This window comes from Heliangelus exortis, chromosome 6 (assembly GCF_036169615.1).
Source record: "Heliangelus exortis chromosome 6, bHelExo1.hap1, whole genome shotgun sequence".
NCBI lineage: Eukaryota > Metazoa > Chordata > Aves > Apodiformes > Trochilidae > Heliangelus > Heliangelus exortis.
Window position 1 is genome coordinate 16,825,767 of NC_092427.1, and position 24,344 is coordinate 16,850,110.

General features: G+C 41.4%; 1 protein-coding gene across 9 annotated transcripts in view; it reads right to left on the reverse strand.

The window, feature by feature from the left end:
* Nucleotides 1-24,344, reverse strand: part of ERBB4 (erb-b2 receptor tyrosine kinase 4) — a 617,214-nt gene that overhangs the window by 296,323 nt on the left and 296,547 nt on the right. For all 9 annotated transcript variants that reach the window (XM_071746874.1, XM_071746873.1, XM_071746881.1 and 6 more), the window contains exon 3: nt 3,251-3,437. In XM_071746874.1, coding sequence (XP_071602975.1) covers nt 3,251-3,437 — 187 coding nt within the window. The remainder of the gene's footprint in view (nt 1-3,250; nt 3,438-24,344) is intronic.

Consider the following 24,344-nt stretch of genomic DNA (forward strand, 5'->3'; position numbering starts at 1 on the left):
TAGATCCCTCTTATTCATCTTTACTCAGAGGAAAATATGGGATACTTCATAAGCGGGTTTGGCTCTTATGAGTTATCCCTCTCTCCCCACTCATGAAGATAAATGACGTAATGAAATGCAGCCATCAGGTTTTCTCTATATTTGGAGTACTCAAAGGGTGAAGAATGATTATGCCCTTTCATTGGATAAGTTAAGGTTGACTGCTGAGCTACCTGGGGAAGACAGGAACGATTTGCACCAGCTCACAAGCAATGAATGGAAGGAAGTGGCAAACCTTCTCCCTCAGCATCAGTTATTCTACCAATCTCAGCCTGAATAATATGTTCAGTATGACAAAGCTTCCTTTTTACTTTAAGGCTATTTGGCAGCTGAATCTGCCAGCTGAGATGTGTCCAGCTGAGATGTCAGCAGCCACTTCATTAGTTCAATTTCTGTTTGGTTTTGACACTCCCGTGGAATCACTAAGTTTTCATAAGAAGCGAGAAAAGGATTTATATGGGTAAGAGTTTTTGCAACTGTTACATGAATTTTAGGATGTGGCCCTGGTCTGTGCTGCATAAACAAAACTCCCTTTCATGTTGACAGATATTATGAGTGAGAACTGGATCATGTTTTCTGTGTGAGATAAAACTTACTGCCTTCATAGCTGTCGTTTTTTTGTAACATAAGGAAAGAAATTCAAGCACTTAAAGATACATTTAAATATGAGAACATGATACTTATCTCTGGCAATAAAACCAAAGCTGTTAACAACACACTGAAAATAATGCAATGGTATTGCACAGAAGGCTGAAACCCTGTCTCTGGTTAAGCCTGTGGATAATATGAAGGTGAGAGCAGTTTCTTCATTGATTTAACACAGGGAGTAGTGTCTGTATATTGTGAAGCACTGGGCATAAATACCCTCAGAACTCCATCATTCAGATACTGCACAAATAAGAACAGAACTTTCCAAACTTCTGTGAACAAGGCATAAGCCCTGGACAGACAGTTCTTCATATGCAAGGCAGTTTTTGGTGTAAATAACGAGCAGCTGGTAAGCACTAAATAGGTTCAAATACAGCTGACCTATTGCAGCCTTGCAACATCACATTCATCAGTTATTTTTATGCAGCTACTAATGCTAAGGGTGTGTTAGAAAAATAAATGAAGTATCAATATACTCGACGGAGAGCATTTGCAAAAAGATGCAGGTTGTGGGTTAAAATAGTCAGGTGCATTACAACCAATGTACAAAGTGGCCAAAGAACAGCTGCTGAAGAGACCCATGAGGGCCTGGCACATGCTATCTAGAAAATATTAAGAGTATTTTGAAGCACATACTGGCTCATATTCAGAACACAGAAGCTATTTTAAGTGCTCAGTGGAGACAAGCTAGTGTTATTAGGACACTTTTCTTCCTAGAGACAACAATACATTTTGAGCCAAATAATCCCACCAGAGGGCTTTGGAAACACCTAAATCAGATGAAGCAGCTGTGATGATTTCATGTTAGGAAAGATTCAGAGGCTGAGCCAAGGCAGGTCTTCTTATGACACTAGAAAAGAAAGTAAAGCCATTTGCTGGGCAGTTTCTGTGCTGTGCCTACCATGGAAAAGCAGCTTCCAGAGAGACACTGTGGAGCCAGACAAACTGCCTGTTGGCAGAGGACAGCTGGAAGAGTTCAGGAAGCAAATCTTGACCTGGAGCCTACAAGAAAAAGGCTTTTAACCTTACTAAGAAGCAAAGTCATGGCTAAGCAAGCACTGAAAACACAACCCTCACTTCCTGGCAGAACAACAGCTTCAGACCCAAGAGGAATGAGTTCCAGTTTTACTCTGGCCTTTGTATCACATCACCTCTCTGTCTCAGTTTCACCTAGTCTTTTACAAAGCATTCTGAAAACCACTGACAAGAAAAAGTATATGAAGAAACAAGTAATACTATTATTATTTCATACTATGGCTCTGTAATATGTGAATGCATAGGCAGTCACAATGAACACCCTAAAACAGAAAGATGGGAAGAAATGTGGAAACAGAAGAAGAGGAAATTGAATTATGACAGTGATACAGAAAAGAGTAGTTAATGGCAGGGATATAGAGACCTTGGGAAGCACTCTGGTATCAGCATAATTGTCTCAGTAAAGAAAATTGCTAAAAATAAAACCAGGAGAAAGAGCCTGATCAGAAAAAGTCATTCACAATGGTTTTGTTTTGTAAAATATTGCAAGTTTACTTTTCCATCCTGTTTTTGAAAGCTTATCCATATGGCCCAGTGAGGCCTGAACAAGAAACTGTAAGCATTTTTGCTTCCAGTTAAAGCACACATCCCTGTGTGCTGCTCCGAATATTCCAACCTGAAAAAAGCAGAGTATGAAGGGTGCCTAAATATAGTTTAGAAGGGTCCCACCTTGAACTCCACATTGAGCTCAGGTCAGTGATTATCAGCAGAAATAGCTTATCATCAAAGCTTAGGGTAGAAATTATCATAACTCATAAGGAACCAGGAATAAAATGCTTCCAGTGAACTCCCTAAAAGAGTCTGCCACTGCCTGCACTTTATGTAAGTTACAGTCCTGTGCTATTTAGACAGTTTTTAATCTACCAAATCACCAACTATAGATCCTCAGCTGGGAGAAGGGAAATGTTTATTCAGCCTCAGATTTACAGATGAACAGAAAACCATCAACTTGGCTTAAATTTTTATCTCCAGAAAACAAGCATTTTTGTCACTATAGACAATGCAATAGGATTTTTGCTTAGAAAGAGTTCTAAAATTAAATATACCAAAGATACCATCTCCTCCTTCTGTCTTCTTCCTCTTACCCCACTTGCTCAGTGCAGCAGCAGTGTGACCCAGACAGCAGCAAAGCACAGAGGCAGAGGGGATGCTAAAGGTAATCTCACTTGGCATAAAATATGTAACACCTAAAGCAGCACCCGTGCCATAACCAAAGATCACACGGAAATCAAGAATCTTATGTTCTCAAAGCAAAGAAAAAAGTTGATCTACTCTTTCAGCAAATATTTTTGTTTCAAGCATGCTTTTAGCATGAATTCCATACACAGTCTTTAATCACTACTGAGAAAAGTATAGATGTGAACCAAAAAAGGAATGAAATTAAGTACCAGTGAACCACTCAAACCAAGTACAACTGCCAGCCTCTTCTGGTACCTCTGCTAATTGCAGAATGCGAGTCACTGTGGGCTCTGGGGCAAATATTCAACAAGCTCATTTTTTGCTGGTAACATTCACAAGTTTCACTTACCTGTCAAGTTCTTCAAGCCAAGTTCCCTGAGTCCAAAGTTGCCATCCTTTCTGTAGTTAAGAAATATCGCCAGGGCGTATCGCTCCTCGTAGAGCTTGGTCCCACGAACGATGCGCAGGTTCTCCAGTGGGAGGTATTCAAACTGATTCAAAGCCACCAAAACATAGCCTGTGACTTCTCGGATAGACTGAAAGACAAAAATTAAAGAACCATATTAGAAATGGTCAGTTTTTAATTGTTCTGAATTGTTCCTACAGTGGATGCTGTACTATGAAAGGACATATATACCTAAGGCTAAAAAGCAAAATGCAACATGGGAAAACAAGTTCTGTTTCAACTTAAGTGTTTTTAGCCACATTTCTGTTTCAATTTCTACACGTTTATAACCAGTTTATACTGGTTAAAAAAGTCAAAAATAAAGAGGTAGGCATTCTTTTAAGTTTTCTTAAAATTAAGTTGAAATTCCCTGTAGGTATTAAAGATGCAGAAAAGGATGACTGCACACAGCTCAAAGGAGAGAGTAGGTCAAAGGCCCCTGCCTGACATGAGCAAAATCCACTGGGGCAATGTCACAGCTTGGATAAGACAGTCTGTCTGCCAGTAACTCTCTGTTGTACAGGATGCTTCTGGGTAAGACTGAGGGGACACAACACTGGGTAAGAGAGACACCTCTGGAAGAGCTCACCATCAAACAGGAATGGATGGTGGAAAGGGAGGGCAAGTCTGAAAGAGTAAATAAAGACAAAGCATCTGGAGTACTGTGGTCAGCTCTGGAGCTCTCAACACACTAAGGACATGGAACTGTTGGAGCAAGGCCAGAGGAGGCCGTGAAGATGATCAGGGAGCTGGAGTACGTCTCCAATAAAGACAGCCTGAAAGAGTTGGGGTTGTTCAGCCTGGAGAAGAGAAGGCTCTGGGGAGACGTTAGGGTATCTTCCAGTACCTGAAGTGGCTACAGGAAAGTTGGCGAGGGACTTTTTACAAGGGCATGGAGTGATAGGAGAAGGAGTAATGGCTTTAAACTGGAAGAGGGGAGAATAAGTTTAGACAGGAGGAAGAAATTCTTCGTTGTCACAGTGGTGAGACACTGGAGCAGGTAGCTCAGAGAAGCAGTGGATTCCTAGAAGTGATCAAGGCCAGGATAGATGGGGCTTGAAGCAGCCTGGTCTAGTGTGAGATGCCATGGTCCATGGCAGGGGGATGGAAATAGAGGACCTTTAAGGTCCCTTCCAACCCAAATGATTCTGTGATGCTATGTATAAACACAATTGTACTTCTAAGTAAAAGCAATCACTGAGCATTTGTAAAGATGCAACTTCAAGTTTCAATTACAGGTGCTGGAATAACATGGGTTTTTTTCCAAAATGTCAATCCAAACTAGTATCAAATCCTGTGGCAAAATGATTGCTGCTATCTTTGGGTTGGCTGAAAACTTTGTGGAACTGTTTAATAACCCTCCTGCCCATACTCGTGAATTGTCTGCTCAGTTGTAAAGGGGAAAAAAACCCACCAAATCCCAATAACTAGAAGCAGTTTTTTGAAGTCCAAAAGATTATTAGAACAAAAATGTTTTTAGAAAAAAACCCCAACATGTATTAGCACGTGTATGCATATTTAATAGACCAAAATGGATTATTTAACTTTTTGTGTGCTAAATGCTTGCACTTTTATTTTTTCCCTTTGGCAAAGTCAATACTTAAACAATATATGAAAAGAAAAATTCTGCTCAGAGTAATGTGTACAGATTATAACTAACATGATGGAGACTGCAGTCAATATCGCAATAAAAGCAAACAGGGAAATATTAGCAGGCATCAAATCAAATGTGCTGTGTATGTATCATTAATAAAGAAAGGTGACAGGGATTTGCAGCACAAAAGACAGGCTTTTGCTTTGCTGCTTCAGCGTTGTTGCCACAATTTCATATATGTATGTGCAAAGGCCTTCTAATTATCTTTAAAATTTTTGTAGCATTATATTAAAATTTATTAGAAGTTGTAAAGTGTGGTGGTATACATAAGGAAGAATTTATATGCAACAAACTCCAAGCACTAGCTGTCCTAAAGTCAGATGTCTGAATGTCTGTATGATCTGAAGTTGCTGAAAAAGCTCTTGAGCTATTTCAAGACTTGAGGGGCATCTAAAGAGAGAATGGTGTCACTAAAGAACTGTGATGAGAACCCAGTGAGTTGAGCTAGGTTGACAATCATAGACTCATAGAATCGGATGGCTTGGAAGGGACCTCTGAGATCATCAAGTCCAACCCTTGATCCACTACCACTGTGGTTACCAGCCCATGGCACTGAGTGCCACATCCAGTCTCTTCTTAAAAACCTCCAGGGATGGAGAATCCACCACCTCGCTGGGCATCCAAATTCCAATGCCAGATCACCCTCCCTATAAAGAATTTCTTCCTAATATCTAACCTAAACCTCCCCTATTAGAGCTTAATACCATGCCCTCTTGTCTTGCCTGGGAAAAGAGACCAACCCCCCCCGGCTCCAGCCTCCTTTCAGGGAGTCGTAGAGAGTGATGAGGTCTCCTCTGAGCCTCCTCTTCTCCAGGCTTAACAGCCCCAGCTCCCTCAGCCTCACCTCATAGGACTTGTGCTGGAGTCCCTTCACCAGTCTAGTTGTCCTCCTTTGGACCTGCTCCAGCACCTCAATCTCCTTCCTGAACTGAGGGGCCCAGAACGGGACACAGGACTCAAACTGTGGCCTCACCAGGGCTGAGTACAGGGGAAGAATCACTTCCCTGGACCTGCTGGCCACGCTGTTCCTGATACAGGCCAGGATGCCATTGGCCTTCTTGGCCACCTGGGCACACTGTTGGCTCATGTTGAGCTTCCTGTCAATCCAGACTCCCAGCTCCCTTTCTGCCTGGCTGCTCTCAGCCACTCTGTGCCCAGCCTGGAGCTCCCCATGGGGTTGTTGTGGCCAAAATGCAGGAGCCGGCACTTGGCCTTGTTGAACCTCATCCCGTTGGAATCAGCCCAACTCTCCAGTCTGTCCAGGTCCCTCTGCAGAGCCCTCCTGCCTCCCAGCTGATCCACTCCCCCACAACTTACTGTCATCTGTGAATTTGCTGATGATGGACTCAATCCCCTCATCTAAATGATCAATGAAGATATTGAACAGAACTGGGCCCAACACTGATCCTCTATGGACACCACTGGTGAGCGGCCACCTGTAGTGAAATGAGGCAACCAGATGCCACTAATTGCCAGGTAGTGGGCATGAGCTTGTGTTAAGCCCACCCACGGCCTCAGCATTGCTCGGGGTTGTCTGTATAAATACCGCGTGCTAACCGGCTGCGCCACTCAAGCCTCACCCTACTGGTGATGAGCTCTAGTGGCACAACCAAGCTAGTGCGATGCTGCTATAAGCAGGTAACCTCTCTGCTGGCTTGCTCAGGTGTGAGCTGGGCCTGTGCTTCAAGCCTCACCTTTTATTGGCCCCCCAGTCCTGCTCATGCGCAGTAGAGGCCTGCCCTAATCAGGCACAGGTGGGCTTAACACAAGCTCATGCCCCACTACCTGGCAATTAGTGGCACCTGGTTGCCTCATTTCACTACAGCCGCCATTTGGATCAGCACCGTTCAGCACCACTCTCTGGGCCTGGCCTTCCAGCAGTTCCTAACCCAGTGTAGAGTGCACCTGTCCAAGCTGTGGGCTGACAGTATAGTTCAGTACAGTTCAGAGAAGTACAGTTCAATACCTCAGTATTAAATATAGAGCTGCAATATACCCTGGGACACCGATTCCATTATCAGCGGAAGCTTTCCAGAACTTTTGTGATAGCTCTTCTCTTTCAGACATTTCAGCTTAGCCAGTTTGGTCAGGAATTTGTTTTTCATCGTACACAATGGCTTTCTTAGGCTGGCTTTTTTAGCATCTCTTAAGAATTTAGGAAATATTAAAACCATACTCAAGGCTTCAATTTCTCCACTGATATTCTAGGGATACTGTGATTGCTCTAATTAATTTAAAGCGATGTTTAACTGAGAATTGAAATGAAAAAAATTAAAAGCTGTTCCAAAGCTGTATCTGACCAAGTCCTGCCTGCCAATTTTTGTCATTTATAGCCGTGGTTTCTATTTTTAGGGTATGCTTTCCTTACTGTCAAACAGCAAGGCCACCTCAAAGGGCCCTAATCCAGTCTGGCACTGTAATTACACATGCACACACACAGCAGCAGCAGCAAGTCTTCATTCCAAAGTTTAGGAAAAAAAAGTGGACAGAAGAACATGGTTTTGATGTTGGTAATTGTGAACTGCCCCAGGAGTCCCATACTGTATGTGTTTTATTTGGTTGAAATGATATATTGCAGCAAGCATTTGGACAAGCAGAAGGTCCTTTCCATTCCCATTGTTTCCATTTATTTGTTTGCTGAAGAATTCTTCCAAAAAAAATAAAAAAAAAAAAAAGAAAAAAAAAGAAAAAACCTAAATAGTTTCTCATTTACTGGAAGATATCAATCTGACTGACCAGATCTAGTTGTCTATTATTTTGGCATTTCATTTTTAATTTAAATTTGGATGAAAAAGGCAGAGGAATAATATGTTTTGCAGGATGATGTGTTTTTTGACTGGCCCAGCTTGAAAAAATGACCTGGAAGTGCAGGCTGCAGCTAAGGTTCTAATCACTCCTGGTCAATGTCATCACTTTACCAATCACAGCAAGTTTTGACATGATTCTTACTGGAAATGGACACCTGCCCACTTGGAACTTGCTCCAAGCCATGTCAAGAGTCACCAGAAAGACACTTGTTGGATTCCATGCAGACTCAGAAGTCCTTAGTAAGACACATCAGCCAGGCTGATCTGCTCCTCTGCAACTGATGCCAAGGTTAGGCATGATTTGAACCTTTCAGCCTTTGTATACAAGGCTGAAACCATTCTTGTTCAGGTATCCTGAATTCAGGTATAAGCTCAAGTATCCTAATACTCTATTTGAGCTGCTTTTGCTTCAGCATCAGTCTTTGTTCCATCAGTAAGGTGGAGTGACTCTCAGCAGTGGTAGTTTCAGTGGCACCTCCTAGTCTGATTCTCCTGCTAGAGCTGGAGATCCTTGCAAAAATACATTTCTCATCAAATAATCTAACCCTTAATAATAAAGGGAAAAAAAAAAACCCAACAAAAGCCTAGGATGCCATTAACTGCATTTTGCTACAATAGCCTAGAGCAATGGTAAGAGGCAGATTAGTCACCAACAGACGTAGCTAAAAGTTTCCAGTGGGGAAAACCAAATGAACTCTGGCAACCTCCAGTCTTGCATGCTGACCACTGTGGTTTTGCAGGATTCCCCTCTGCCCTCATTACAGAATTATTTTAACTGGGAAGCCCTACCCAGCATGACCTTGCTTTTCCTTGTCACGTCGCCAGCTCTTGAGATGTGACCTGTTATTTGAAGATGCCACTGAGTGAGGCAGTGACAGACTCAGGCTCTCACAGCACTCTGGCTGCTTCAGTAAATGCATTTTGGCTCCCAAAAGCTCTTTGGGTCCATAAGTGGGAATGAGCAGACAGATTTAAACAAGGAACAGGCTGAAGCACCCAAGCTCCCTGTCACAAAGGGACAAGGCACACTGTACATCAACCCCCCTGAGCAGATGCCTGGCAGTTTTGGCAACTGCAGATGAGGAGGCAGCTCTGAGGGTTCAAGAGCCAAAGGTGTCTGCTTCTCTGATGGGCCCTGTTAGGTGCCAGATCCAGGATTAAGAAGGAGAAAGAAAAGCAGTGGGGGGGGGGCGGGGGGGGGGAGGGGAAGGGCAAAGGTATTAATTCTTGACAAATCCAAAGCCTCACAAGCTGCTTTCAAACTATGCCATGCCACAGGATTCATATCGCATATGTTTACCAGAGAAAAGCTCTTCATCTACATCAATTTTCAGATGGGAGATGAGCACCTGTGCCCTAGAGCAGTGCTGGCTAAGGCCCAGCACTGCCCAGCACCCCAAAAACCACTTTCTACTAAAGCTTCTACTTTTCCTGAAACAGCCAATTTTATCAAAGAAAAAAATCAAAGCATATTACTCTTTGATGACAACGACACCAGTGAAGGCAGTATGTCCCCAAACCTGTCACACCTTCAGATGCTGCCCTGCCTTGGGTGGCACCACAACATGGCGGCCCCTGCCCCTCTCAGCTGTGCCAGGGGGTGGGGGGATGCTATGTTGGGGGCTAACAGAGAAGTGGGGTCCCAAAAACAAAAGGGTTCTTTTCAGAGGTTCTTTCTCAGGCAATGAACTGTAAAAATGAGCTCTAGACTACCTGTTCCCTTAATTACAACTAATACTAGCAGTGCACAGGTAAAGCATTTTAAACTCCCAGCTTTATAGACAGAATTATCCTGTCAGCTGGGAGTAAAAGTCAAGATTGCTCCTTGCTATCTGAAATCATTCTTCAGTTTGAGTCAAATGAATCTGAGTGAAACAGAGCAAAAAAACAGTGAAAACATCATTCTGCCCAGAAAAACAGATCAATGAACAATTAGGGAAGCTGATGTTTTTCATAAACACTACCAAGTCTTTTTAACACCTATTGGGGAAGGTTAGAGCGTGGCTAAGGCACCTAAGAGAGCTATATTCTGGGGTTTTATTTCAGCTGCAGACACACTATTTATGCTATCACTGGACCCAATCTGGCAAAGCTGTTGCTGCCTCATCCAGCTGGACATGCTGCTTTGAAGTCACTTTGAAAGTGACAATAAACACAAGTGCAGGAGATGAGGGGCTCCTGAAGAATAAGTGTGTTTAATTCACAAGCATTAAAAAAATATTTATAAAAAGACGTAAACAATATATATTCTGTATGCTCACTTGAGAGGCAAAGACAAAAACCTCTGCTTTTCCAGCCCTGGTCTGAAGTAACACAAAGGTGCTTTGGTCCCCAGAGGAAGCCAAAGGGGTTTCCTATTTTTCTACCATATGGAGGTAAATAGAAAGGGCAAAGAACTTTAAATTAGAAATACATAGGGAATAAGCCAAGTGGACACTTCTTATCCCATCTGTTGCAAATACAGTAATTTCTAATTTTAAGGGATATCCATTGCATGAGGACACAGCAAGGGTCTTTACACAACCCAGCTGCTGCTCAGGAGCCTCCTGACCCAAAGATCTAAGCTGACCCTCCAACATGAACTTTACACTTTGTCACATTACATGAAATCCTAAGAAAACCAGATTACTAAGTAATACAAAGATGAAAATATTTTCTAGAGTGCATCACCCCTTTTTTTCATCCTAACAAAGCTCAACAGGCTGCAGCACAGTCATCATTAAAATAATGGCTGTGAGTAGTTACTACCATGTCATCTCCTTCAAAGGCTTTTCATATCTTGAGCTGACTTAAACAGACCATTTAGCATTTTGCTTTTTTTATCACTTAAAAGGTAAGCATTTACATATGGTTAGAACTGCATGATACCAAACTCACTAGATTTGTTTCCTGTTTTAATTATGAGGCAAACCCACTAAACTGCAAAGATAACACTTGCTTAACTTTAAACAAGTCCTCAGGACAGTCATAATATCCACCTTCACAAAATTCAGGCAGGCATGCTGGTGAGTATCCTAGTAACCTAAAACACCATTAATTAATTTTCATTTTTTTTTTCATATCTTTCACCCATGCAACGCCATACATCTTTCATTAGAACAATTTAAAAAATGAGCATTTACTAAGTAACCACAAAGTGGCCCCTAAGCAACTAGAGAACTTGCAGCACTAGCAAGGGCAATGCTAATAGCCCAGTTATGGATATAGCTGGCCTGCTGCAATTTATGGGGCTCAATTAGCATCAAACTATGCATTGTGCATTGAAAATTATGAATTTTTAGTGACAAGATAAGCTCAGATTTTCAGAAGAGTTCAGAATATGTATTTACAGGATTCAGGCCAATTGGTATTGCTGGCTTCTCTCAAAGTCCTATCCATAACCAATCAGAAATACACAGCACATACTGAAGTTTCTGATGTATAAGAGGATGTCCCATTTAAAGACAATGTTGTAGCTAACAGAGCAGACGTATAAGGAATTTCCTTCCCCATGTCTTGTCTCTTGCCATACTGTGCATCCTTCATTTATGTAAACACTTGTGAAATTGTGATGTTAAGCCCTTCTGAGCACCAGCAGTTTTTCAGATACGCTGTACAAGCTTCAGTAAAAATCCCTCAAGTTTGAGCACACTGATAAAATATCAAAACACGGATTGTGGAAAATATTTTTCTGGTACCTGGTCTGGAAGCAAGAGCTGTAACGTAACCAGAGTTGTTTTGGCAACTGCAGAGAATTTATTGCCCAACACACTCAAGTTGCAGTTAAGATTCAAATTTGTAATCAAAAAGAAAAAAAAAAAAAAAAAGAGAGGAACTCCTGATAGTTCTCCAGGTTGCTTTCATAAAGCAAAGGCAGGGCTTGGTTGCAATTTTGTTAAGAGCTGTACTCGAGGAGCCTTGCACTGCTGCATGACTGCAGAACTGAATTGTGATTCAGTAATTCAGGCAGCTGGAAGAAATTAAATCCTACCTTTGTCCTTACAGATATCTAGTCTTCTTTGATAATATGCTTACAAAATATTAATAACATTCCGAGCAGCAGATCAATGGACTGAATATAGCATTTGATTTCCTCAATGTAGCAATCAGTTAGATCCATCTAAAGCTGTTAAAATCTGTTGCAAACTTCTAAGTGAAAATTTTGCCACGTAATTTGTAGAACGCACCTTGGGAGCTGCTGAACTAAAGCTTTGTTTTCTGAATGGTTGGTCTTTACGTTTTTTTATTCCAAGAGACTTTTCTACATTAAACAAGAGAATTAGCTCTGTAGTTATTTATTTACTGAGTTTGATGCAGGAATCACACTTCATGTGGCAATTAGACTGAGTCTGAGCTAATATACATTACAAAAGGGTCTAGGAAGGGCTTAGAGGCAAAACAAATGCCAGTCCAGAATCCATTAAACTGCCCAAATGTTGCATTTGGAAAGGAAGATCCTTAAATAACACATAAGTGATGGTGATGGACAAAAACATGGGGAGCCATTGAAATGTGTATCTTGACTCATTTTGTGATGTATTGCTGGGAACAGAGCGCTGTATGTGAAAAATAAAACAAAAATTCAACAAAACAATAAAATGATGTGGGAATGTCAACATTAAATTAAAATAACAGGCAAATAACAGGACCAAAATTCCCACCCCCACTTTTGCTTTGAGATTTCAAAATACAGTTCTGAAGTTGCATCCCCACTATTCTTCCTGTTGACTGAATTAGACTTAAGCTCAGGAATCAGCCTGCACCATGTGTCTGCCTATTTTTCAGTTAAAAAATGAGTAGAGAAGCTGATCAGGCTTCCATCAGCATCTGAGAGCCTTCCCAATGTTTTCTGTGTATAACATAATTCCTACCTTTGTGTATCTGCTTAGGAATTGCCTGCCTTTTAGGTACACAGGCTGCTTGAGTGCACACAATAAATCCTAAGCTGTTTATGTTGAGCAATATTATGATCTAGACAAAGTCTCTACTCTGTAACCACCCAGCCTTCACTGCTAACACCTCTCTATCCTAAGGAAAGCTGCAGATGACTACATATTTAGCAAGTCAATAAGAATTTTGACATTATATCTGTAATACCTGATTGGCCTTCAACATATTTGCAGAGTGGATTTCAGGAGAGTTTATTGTATCATCTCCCAAGGGAAAAGTTAGTCATAAATTAGATTGGAAAGATCAAAATGAGAGCATTATTCTGCTACAAAATGCTTTACAATTTGGGCTGTTTGTAGTAGCTATATTTTGCAGAAACTCATGGTACATCAGCTGCACAGTTACAGAATTTTCAAGTGGAGAGGATTGATGACTTTTGCTTTCTCTGCATTTGGAAGCTACAATCAAGGAAATCAGTTTCTTTCCAGGCAACATAAAATTGCACAAACTGCTACTTCATAAACAATGTAACATCAAGACCCCAGAAGGATTTTAGAAAAGTATTGACTATGGGAAGACACATTCTCTTTTATCAATTTCCCTCAGACAGCTGAAGCCTAAGAGAAGCTGTGAGCATAGTCAAGGGTCTCAAGGTGCTTTCACTCGTAAGGACAAAGCAAGGATTGTCTTTTCACACCAAGGCCTTACACTGCTCTAGAGAGGCAGTGTCAACCAGCAGGATGAGCACTGCGCTGCCATGTCTGTGACAAATTTATTTTTTGTAGCTAGACCTTACAGTCCTCAGAGCAGAGGTCTTTTCCTAACAACACAGAGAGACTTACCCAAGTTATTACCAGTTATGAGCCTTGCACAGGTGTACCATGAGATGTCAGTGGCCTGAAATAAGTTAGTGTATTTATTTTGGCAAAATGAGATGTCACTGACCACAGAAAAATTTGGTTCTTTCTTTGTTCTTATTTGTTACACACTAAAACCCAATGATGTCTTCACTTCTGTCTAAGCTGAACTAAATCTCAGGAGGATGGTGAGTTGTCCTCCAGATTACAAAACTGGTTGGACCATACCAGGGAAATCATCCATGCCTGATTCTTCTACCCAAGGCAAAGGAAAATGGAGGAGGACCATTATTCAGTCTCTCCCCAGCCTGAGACAGCAACTGGTTGAACTTCTATACAAGGAACAAAAAGGAGAGATGAAAAATGGTGTGTTTCCCACAGTGGTTGTGAAAGGTCAGCTGTCTGATCAGAAGTCAAATGGGAAGAACACCTGACAAATGCAGCACAGGCTGTAACTGGGTGTCCAGAATCACACATCACTGTAAGCAAGCTGCCTGAGAAGATCATAGAAATATTTTGTGGGCAGTTATGAGCAGAAGGAGGTTTTATTTGTTCATTTTATATATGATGAGTGATAGGCTTTTTACATCAGATCTTGTGATTTCATTTTTCCAAGTGCACAGCCAGGTTAGGTGCCAGGCAAGTCTATAGTTAGCCAGACAAATTAAATGTGTTTATTACAATCTCTTCCACTACCTACAGTGGAAGCAATTGGAGCCTTTGGCTGGCATGATTCCCACTCCTTGGAGCAATGCAGAATGAGTTAAACACCCTGGAGAGCTAATACAGAGGTGGAGCTGAACAACAGATTTTTATATTTTTCTATCCAAACTGTAGGTAAAGGTGTCAGGCCACTCCTGAAAGCAAAAGGCCATTTCTATTTCTGAACACAGGAACTGACTACACATAGGGAAAACGTATTATGCTTGCCAAACTTCAGGCAAACAACCTCAGTCTGGGCTATGGTTTTCTGCAAAAAGAAAATGGCTGTGTGTCCAATTCTGGAAAAGCAGTTAGCTTATTTTCTGAGAGCTTATTTCCTTCCCAAGAAAATAGTTTCTTTAAAACATGCTTTCAGTTTGTTTCCTATGTGCAACAAACCATTCTTTGATGAGTATTTTAAATGCACTTCCTGAGAGAAACCGACTTTATTGGCACTCTAGGACATCTTTGCATGCATAAATTAGTGAATATTGGAGGAACTGCTGGCTCTTTGTCTGGTTTCATTGAAGAGGAGAATCTTTATCCAAAGACTGGATTTTAGCTGAGAATATACAAATACATTAAGTGAGCTCAACATCACATTTACCTATTGAAACCATTTCAGCCTTTGTAGCGCTAATCTCTTCAAGAATGGAAACCCTGGAGAGATTCATTAATTGCTGGCTTTTGATTAGGTTTATTTCCATTAAGATAAAAAGTGGAGAGACTTCTCGTGATTTTTAAAGATGTGTTTTTGTTTTGTTTATCTAGAAGCTGGAGAATAGCTCTTTTATTCAGGCTTTAATAGATTGTTAAAGTCTCCTTCAAGGATAGATCCACGATTTATAAGATGTGAGCAATTAGTGAATATATCTGATTTTCAAAGTCAGAGGTGTTCTTTAGGAAGGACATGTAAACTCCAGATTTTGAGATTATGCAGGGTGTCACCAATGTGCAAAACAACTTCTAATCTGCAATGACTGAACTAACAATTAGACAAGATTTTTCTCTGCATTGATTTCAAAGCTTTTTTCCAAAGGATCATGCTGAAAACTTCTCAGTACATTTTCTTTGTGGTTCCTGAACCAGGAAAGATGCACAATCTTACAGGAACTTTTTGTTGTTGTTGTTTTTGTTTTTGCTTTTGGTTTGTTTTGTTTTGGGTTTTTTTGTTTTGTTTTGTTTTTTATCATGTTCAAAATTTTTAGTAGCTGGGCACTTGAGAATTACCATTGTTCCAACATGCAATTATTGAAACAATGAACAAACTGGTTCCCTCAAAGGTCATGAACATGTCTTTTTCTTTAAATTAGGGGTGAGTTATGGTGAGGGGTGTTTGAAAAGTTCAACATTATCTCCCTCTTTTCCGAGCATAAGACAAGAAAAAAATAGCTTGCTCTTGATATAAAAATTCTAAATAACTTAAAAGTTAAGATTTAAAAAGCAATGGTAAATGTATGAAATTAAAAAATGGGGAACAGAGCAAGAGGTCAGAGAGGACAGGGGAACATTCATGAAGAAGAGCAAAGAATGTTTCTTTCCTAACAGAAGGCAGATTCAGGAAGCTGTCACACTGCTATTATTTAATTTCTGAGTGCTTGAGTATGCAATCTTACTATTTTATTTTTATACCATTTTGTTCTTTTCTTAGGAAAAATGTGGCAGGAAAGTGTAATGCTCCATACAAGATATAATTTCCTTCAATACTTATCACCAGCAAATGATTGGACAAGCAATTTTTTTGCCAATGGCTTAATTAGAGGAAACCTCTATATTTAATAATGTTCCTTGTTGAAGGAGAAAAAGCAGAGTGGTTGTCATAGCTCAGGATGAAAGAAAGGTTCAGTCATTAAAGTCATCACAGAAACAATGTTACTAACTATACAAGAATAATCTCAAAGGAGTACCCAGCTGACTGGCAATGATAAAATAATGCAGCAAGCTAAAAAAGGACTTCTCTCCTCCTTTTTTTTTTTTTTTTTTTTATTAATACTCTTATTACCTTTTCCTGAAAGATAGCTTTTCAAGAGCTGTTATTGTACTTAATATTGAATAAAATTAACCTTGGCAGGTTTTGGATTATGTTTTCTGAGCCCCTTAAATGGAGGGTGCTCAGCACACCCCTCAGCTGGGATGTGTCCATCAGTGGGAGCAGTCCAGCAACCAGACACCCAAAACCTAATGAAACACTCGTGACCCTGAGATGCTGAATGCTGCACCCAAGTGAGCCAGAGACCAAAAACTACAAAGAGAGCAAAATCTGGCCTAAGTGCACCGACCTTGTCCTCTAGTGCCTCCTTAACCCCGCTGTCCCCCCACACTGGGGACATATCCTCCCTTGGAAAGAGGATCCTGGGAATTAAGTGGTCATCCAAAACCAAGCTTCAGCATACTCAGCAGAGATTTCTCTTCCAACAAGGGCCTTCTCTGCCCTCTCATCTATTTAAGTTGACAGCCAGCTGTTGGCTTGGTAGTGGCCTTGAAAATGTGTTTGTCATTCAGTATTCAGGAACATGAGGAAAGAACAGATGTCTCAAGAGAAAGAGAGGAGGGAGCACTCAAGGACCTAAGTACATCAGAAGGCCAGTAGTGGTATTTAATAGATATTAATTACTTTGCTGTCTGTAAACCATACAGAAAGTGCCAGTTGCTGTGAGCTAGAACCATCAAAGGTCAGATTATCATGAAATCATTACAGGAGAGGCTGCTTTCTCTTAACATATAATTACTGAACCTAAGCACATTCCATATAACCAATAGGAAAATTAATTATTTAAATATTCAATTTTATTTTTGATTTTAATAAATGTTATTATTTTAATTATATTAGTACTAACCAAATTCTAAAATCCTCTACCTGAGGATTTTGCAGAATCAAGTTTTGTCACTCTGGAGTTTTCAGAAATTTCAGATATTCTGCACAACATATATGTATGTGTGTATTTATGTTTTATGTGCATTTACAAAAATATATATATACTTTATATATATATATATGCTTTATATATATATAACAAAACAACAACAAAGTGTGTGTTTTTCTCTTCCTGCAGAATTTCTTAGTCTTCAGATATTTTCAGCATCTAAAACTGCAATGCTTACACAGTTCTCCCACTGAACTGCAGCTGCCATGAGACAAGAAAAATCCTGGCAGAAATGACAGGTTTGTCTCAGCTGAGCAAAACCAGTTCTCATTCTCACAGCATCCAGCCTGACTTCAGGTCTCAGTCAGCAAGTATAATATCAGGTTAAAGTTGCAGGCATTTCTGGCTCCTAAGGACACATTTTTTTTCTTTCTACCCAATTCTTTTCTACTCGTAGCAACCAGCTAGGAAACCAGACAGTGGCAGGCCAGGGGAATTTTACTCCAGGACACTTAGCACATGGTCAGCATACTCAGCACCAGCTCCCCATATCCACACATGCCATTTCCTAAAGTCCCATGTGTCCAGACTACTGTCACCATGTTGCTCCACAGCCTGGTTTGCCCAACTATTTTTCTTTTCCCTCCTTTCTCACATGGCCCTAGACAAGAAGAGACACTTTGGCATCTAATAGTTCTTTATTCCCAGCTGCTTTGAATTTCATTTCCTTTCTTGTGTGATCCCACTGGTTAAGGGCTGGTTTTGCCCTTGCTTCCTGACCCAGTCTTTGCAACCTGAGAACTCCCTACCAAACACATGTTTCAGGCCTCAAAAACATCTTACTGCATGAATAGAACCACTCAATTTTATTTATTTCATTATATAATTTTATTTATTGTTTTGTGAGTATTAAGTTAGGCAGTGTAAGTCCTGATCTTTTGAAGTCAATAAAAATAACTTCACAACGCTTAAATCATGTCCTTAATACCCCAAAATATCACTTGGTCCTACAAATACCTTGCATAGATATTTCCAAGATGTCTCAAACCCAGCCTTTTCTGTCCCACAAGATACTATGGACTTGTTATGTGCAGAGCACACCTTGACTTGAATGTTTGGAAAAGTTTATATACTTAACTACAGCAAATCCTGGCACTTTTTCTTGGTTGATCATTTGAAATAATGTGTGTGAGATTGCACATGCTCTGGAAGTCCTACACGCCAGGGGCAGAAGTGGTTCATGTTTAGCCCTGTGCCTCCCCGTGCCCAGGGAGATATTTACAGTATTTCTCCTCATGAGCTTCCATGGATGACAAGCCTTTTGGCTGAATACTTCAGCTTCCTCCTTTGCCAATGTCTGTTACAATACTTTCCTATCCCTATTTGACCCTGTCCATAGATATTTGATACTAAATGAAAGCACTACAAACCAAGGGATGAACTCTATCCAGGGTGCAACCCTCAGAGACCTTGGTTATATTTGCTGGTGTGAATGCTAAAGCCTGGCACTGCAGGAGTCTGGGCTTTGCTTTCTGGTGAACCAGAGAAAGAAGAGAACTCTCACCTGCCTGCAACTTCTCAAAAGCAAAGGGTTTTTATTATGCTTGGCATCTGCTTGTGTGCTGGCAGTTTTGCTACACTAAACAACCCAAGCTCAGCTCTTAAAGTCTTTTCTTTTAGAGGCTCTCCACAAGCCCAGCAGTTCATCTCTGCTACTCAGTTCTCCATTTTTTCCTTTGCCTCCATACCCTTGCCAGCTTTTTCCCCCCCTCTCTTGTCTGTTTAGGCTGTAAGCTTTCCAGAAAAGGGTAAGGTCTGTGGCATATGATGTCCTTATATTGCCTAATGCAATTCCTAACTGAAATGAAGTTGAAAAGTCAGGAGTAAAACACAAATTAGCAGTAGTTAAAGGAAAAGGGCCAATTTCAAATCAATGCTTAGAGTTTAGCACAAAGAGCCACAGAGGTGCTGTTCCATATAAGCATCTCTTTCAAAGGACTCATTAAAATGGCCAATGAAAACATCTGCACAGCCTATTCTAGGGATCCCAGCAATCTTGCCCTTTCCAGTGACACTTCATTGCCCTATCCATATTGTCTTTCTGACAATTCACACTGAGCTCCCTGTGAAGCCCAAAGACTGAGGTTAATGTCTCACTAGCATCTAAAAACCAGCAGGCACTCCCTGTCTAAAGAGATAATTACAGCCCTGTCATTCCAATGGTTTTGCCTTGCCAGAATGCTATCAAACAGCACAAATGACCGTGTGGGACTCCAGTAACCCAACTGACCAGATTCACAGCAAACATCAGGGTAACACCCTGGCTCTCAACATATCACCATGGACTGAGGGATAATGTCCTCTGGGGAAGCTTTGCTATTGCAGCCTTTGCCACCATCACTGCAAATATTAGACTACAGCTGCAGATAAAACAAAGACCTGGAAGGAACTAGAGGTTCATTTTCATGTCACTTCACATTCCGGTGTTGGTAGCAACATGGAAAACTGCTTTTTCCTTTTCTGCCAGTATTAAAGTTAACTCAGAGGACATCTACAAATTAACATGTGTCCTTTGTTTTGGCTGTTCTTGATGGGATTTATAACTAAAGCTGAATCAATTAAACCAGACAAAACTCTAACAAAGCATCACTCTACTCCAGAATATCATAATTCCTCCCAGAGGGACAAAGAAGTGGGGGGAACTACCTGAGGCCAAATTTACCTAACAGTTCCACAAGAAATCTTTGTGTAATAACAGGCTGCTTCAAGGAAAGTCCCAGAGGTTTTAATTAATTATCTTCACACTATGTCCTTTCATGGAACTGAAAATACTCCTCTGCTCTTATCTTCACCAACAAGCCCTACAAGACATGAGGAACTGGTAGGGCCAGTGATGGGATTGCACATGTATGTGCCTAAAAAGAGGTGGGATACAGAATGGGTGGCTGGTCCAAGGGATTTGCCTACTTGCACAGCCCCTCCAGCAGGTATTTTCCTTCTAGGAAAGTTGTGCTGGAATTGATTTCAACCGTACAGACAACAAATGAATGTGTATTTCAACATTAGTAGTTATGTGACACACTGAGTAGAAAAATCTTTTCCTTTTGGAGAAGCAAAGAGGCTCAGGGATGATCTGGAGAGCTCCTGAACTGCAGCATAAGATCACAAACACCCTTTTGTTTGTGAGACTTTGCTGTTCTTACCAGGGCTGGAGATAGCTGCTCCACAGTGATCCTCAGCAGAGCCTTGATCTCAGTTCAGGCAGGAGAGTAAAGAACCATGTTAAAGCTAGGGGACTTCAGCTGAGGTTTTCTCCAAGAAAAGGTTTTTCTCCAAGAAAAGACTGGATCTGAAACTCTAGCACTTTGGGATGGATACACATACATGTGGGCAACAACTGGAAAAACTGAGCCCCACTCTGAAAGCTGAAGTATGTCCTTAAAAGCTTTCTGTGCTCCAAACCATACAAAATCATGGGCCTGTCCTGGCACAACCACAAACAGCTGCTGCTGTCATCATGCAGATGGAAATGTCTTCTTTCCTGCCTCAGGATGTCCTCCCTGGGTAATGTCAACATGTCAAACTCCATCATATTTTCCAAGCTAACAGCATTTTGAAGAGAAAATTATTTAGTCAGAAGAGCGTCTTTGGGTTGGATTTTGATACCTTTCTCTGAAGCTACACTTCATGCAAAACTGTGACTGTCTCACATGTTGAAAGCAAATATCTCGGAAGACTGCCATGGTGCAGGTGCCTGAGTTTAGTCCTTTCTTGTCTTGCCACATATCCTAATTTGTTTGGAAGAAACTCCTTGTGTAACCCTTGAAGGAGTCTAAATAGCAGCCCTATCTTAAGACATGGAGCATCCCAAGTCTCCCACCTCTGGAGTCTGAGGTACTGAGTGCTAGAGATGAGCTATTGTCATCCTTCCTGAAAATGAAAACCTCATCACAGCATTGTGGTGGGTCATAACCAAACAAGCTCAACCCAAAGCAGATAGGGATGGATGATGAAATTTTGCTATGTGTTGAGGTGTTCCTAAATTACCAGAGCCATAAGCTCAGCTTTGAAAGCTTGTCCAGAGCCTAACTACAGTGGGACCAACTCTAGAAATTGCTGCATGGCATTCAGCTCTCTAAAAATCCCAATCACTAAGAACCAGGAGACAGTGGTAGGTGATTGGGGTGCTGAATTGCTCTCTGCTCCCTGTGCTTAGCCTATTCAGCATGTTTATAAGTTTTTGGAGACAAACCCCAGAATGTCAAAACCATGAGAGAAGGTTTAGCAAATGTGAATGCACTCTCTAGAAAGACAGTATTACACAAGGCATGTCTCTTCATCTTTCACAGTTACTGACAGCATTTTCTAGGTTCTGTTTTTCTGAGTGTTAGTAAGAACCTCTTTGGCAGCTGCTGAAGGACTGATCATAGATGGAGTGGGCAACTATTTTTCTTGCTCTCCTTGTTCTGACTGCACTTTTCTCCTCAAACTGTGACACTGGGCTAATCAGTGTAATTTACATTTCCATACGTATAGCACTTGCTAATTCTGAGGCTCAGCTAAGAAGGTAACTCTTTATCAAAGCTACCCCTGTACAGGAGAAAACTCAGTGCAAGAAAGACAGGTGTGTGATAAGGAGGGAGGGAAAGAGCACTGCCTTCTAGGTGGGCAAAAATGCTGACATGACAAATCTTCCCTCTTAATCAATTTTTTTACTTTCCTGAAAGCTCATAATGACAAACTACCTGAACTGGAGCAGCTTGGGAGCTGATATCCCTCAGTGTCTGCCATAGTAAACTATTGCCTGACTCTGCTGATGGAGATAGAGGTGATAGTGTTCCATAACAAAGGATAAACAGTAATATCCACTATTTCTTTCCACTCTGCAACCAAGCTGCTAGTACTGAGTGCTTAGATTAGGAAGTCAGTGCTATTAAAATAAAATGGCTTTCTCTCTTTTTCTATTTTCTCCCTAAGGTGAACAATAGCTATAAACCCTTCACATATTTCATAATAAATACTAAGTTGTGCTAAAATCAGATAACTGAGTTTATGCTAAGTATTAAAATGCAACAATTAGCCATTTAGATATCAATAAACATTGTGCACTTGATCATCATCCTGCTGGGTTATCAGCTGGCAAAGAGCTGGTTTTGTTATGCATCTTCAATTCTCAGTTTCTCAGTATCGCACTGCTGCTTTTCCCACCCTCTCCTCATCTCAGGGAGGACTTCTGACATATGTTGTTACTGAGAGTTCTGCATCTCTGTGCTGTTCCTGGGTGTCACACAGCAGATAAGCTTCTGCTCACTACATCAGACACTCTCCAAGGACAATCTAAGGGAGACTATGAACAGTTCCTACTGTCCTAAAACCAGAACAGAATCACAGAAGAGGTTGGGTTGGGAGGTGCTTCTAAAGGTCATCTAATCCAAACCCCCCAGCAGTGAGCAGGGACACCTTTGACTAAATCACGTTGCTCAGAGCCTGGTCCAACCTGATCTTGAATGTTTCCAAGGGATGGGGCATCTACCACTCCTCTGGGCAACATGTTCCAGTTTAATTACCCTTATTGTAAAAAATTACTCCCTAATTTCTAGTCTAAATCTACCCTCTTTTAGTTTGAAACCATTACCCCTAGTGACACAACTAGTGGTAACTCCACAGCTTTGGTAGCTATGGGTTTAATTACACACTCCAGAAGAGCACAGCCATTAGCATGTGCATAATGCACAGTACACAGCCTTTACTAAACCTCTGTCACTACCACAAGGTGCAAAATACTCAGGGAGTGAGCTCAGGGAGTGAGGCACAAGGGAAGGAGGAGGTCATACCAATGAACTATCAAAGTAGCTAATGAAGACAGAGCCAGGGAGCGAGATTCTCCCTGTCTGCAATGTTGCAGTGAGATCAGCATTACACAGGATTCTGAGAAAACGTTGATTAGAAGCAGCACATGGCTTCTGTTCCTCAAAAAAATACCCTGATTACTAAGAGTGAGCTGAGAATCTGCTCGTTTTGCATAACGCAGGCGATCGGCAGGGGAAACGTGCTAGAAAGCACAATGGTAATGTTCCTGCAGGCCAGCAGCTCCCCTGGCAATCCCCAGGTGAAAGACTGTCCAGCACAACACTCACTCCCCACCACTGGAGCCACCACTTTTAACTCTCCCAGTCCCAGTGTGGCAGTTCCTGGCAAACCCAAAAGGGGATTGCATTGGCTTCCTTTTGGGAAGAACCCAACTCTCTTAATGGTGGAGCAAGGCTGCTGCTTGCTGACACAAACCAGCTGCTTTCCACCAGCCCTTCTGAGCCACCAGTGCTAAGGGGCTGCTGTACAGAGTTCCTGCCATCTGTGGCTCCTGAGCAGCCAACAAGTCAACCAAATTGCACCCCCAATACTTCATGAGCTGAAGGGGCTGTGCTTGACACTGGCTGGCACTGGCACAGATCCTGTACAGCCAGGTAATAAGGACCCCATTAATACCACAGGCGTTTATTGGGTTTTTTTTTTTCACTTGGATAGATGTTATTAGGACAGCATAAAGTGCTGTTGCTTTCATCACTTATCATAATGGTGTTTCTTTCACCTGAAAAATGTCAGGTCATAGGCATTTTGGCTCTGGCTTGTTTTGCAGCACTGGCCTTTTTCTGCTCCTAAAGCCCATTTGTAAGTAAACATCAGTTCACAGGCTACAGTCAGAGCTACAGCGTTGGCTCTAACATATCTCTTTCAGCTTGAAAACTAGGATCGGGGCTGTCCATGGCTGGGCTTGCAAGTTGCACCCAACATTCTGTCATCTGGTAATATGTATCTAAAATCACCACAGGCTGTTTGAGGAGGAAAACCCATGAAATTACTAATTACACTTAACCATTTAGTTTCTTGGGAGGGACGAAGTCACAGAGACCCTCTGCATGGAGAAAAGCAAAGTGCAACACTGAAGCAACTGAAGCAATATCCCTGAAGTGGTCAGGGATATTATCACCATTGACATGGCCACGTTCAGCTCATGAGTGTTCTCAGGTTTGGACAACACTCAGTTAAACCCTTAGGCTCCCAATTTCAGCAGATATTATGCCAACTTATTAGGTACCATGATGCAACATCCAACTCCTACCCTTCTCTGGGGTTTATTTCGTTTAAGTGCAAGACAGTTAAACTGTCCTGCTCACTTAACTCATCTTATCTGCCAAAATTAACCTCTTCCATGAGAGGCACAAGGACAGATAATGAGAGCCTGGG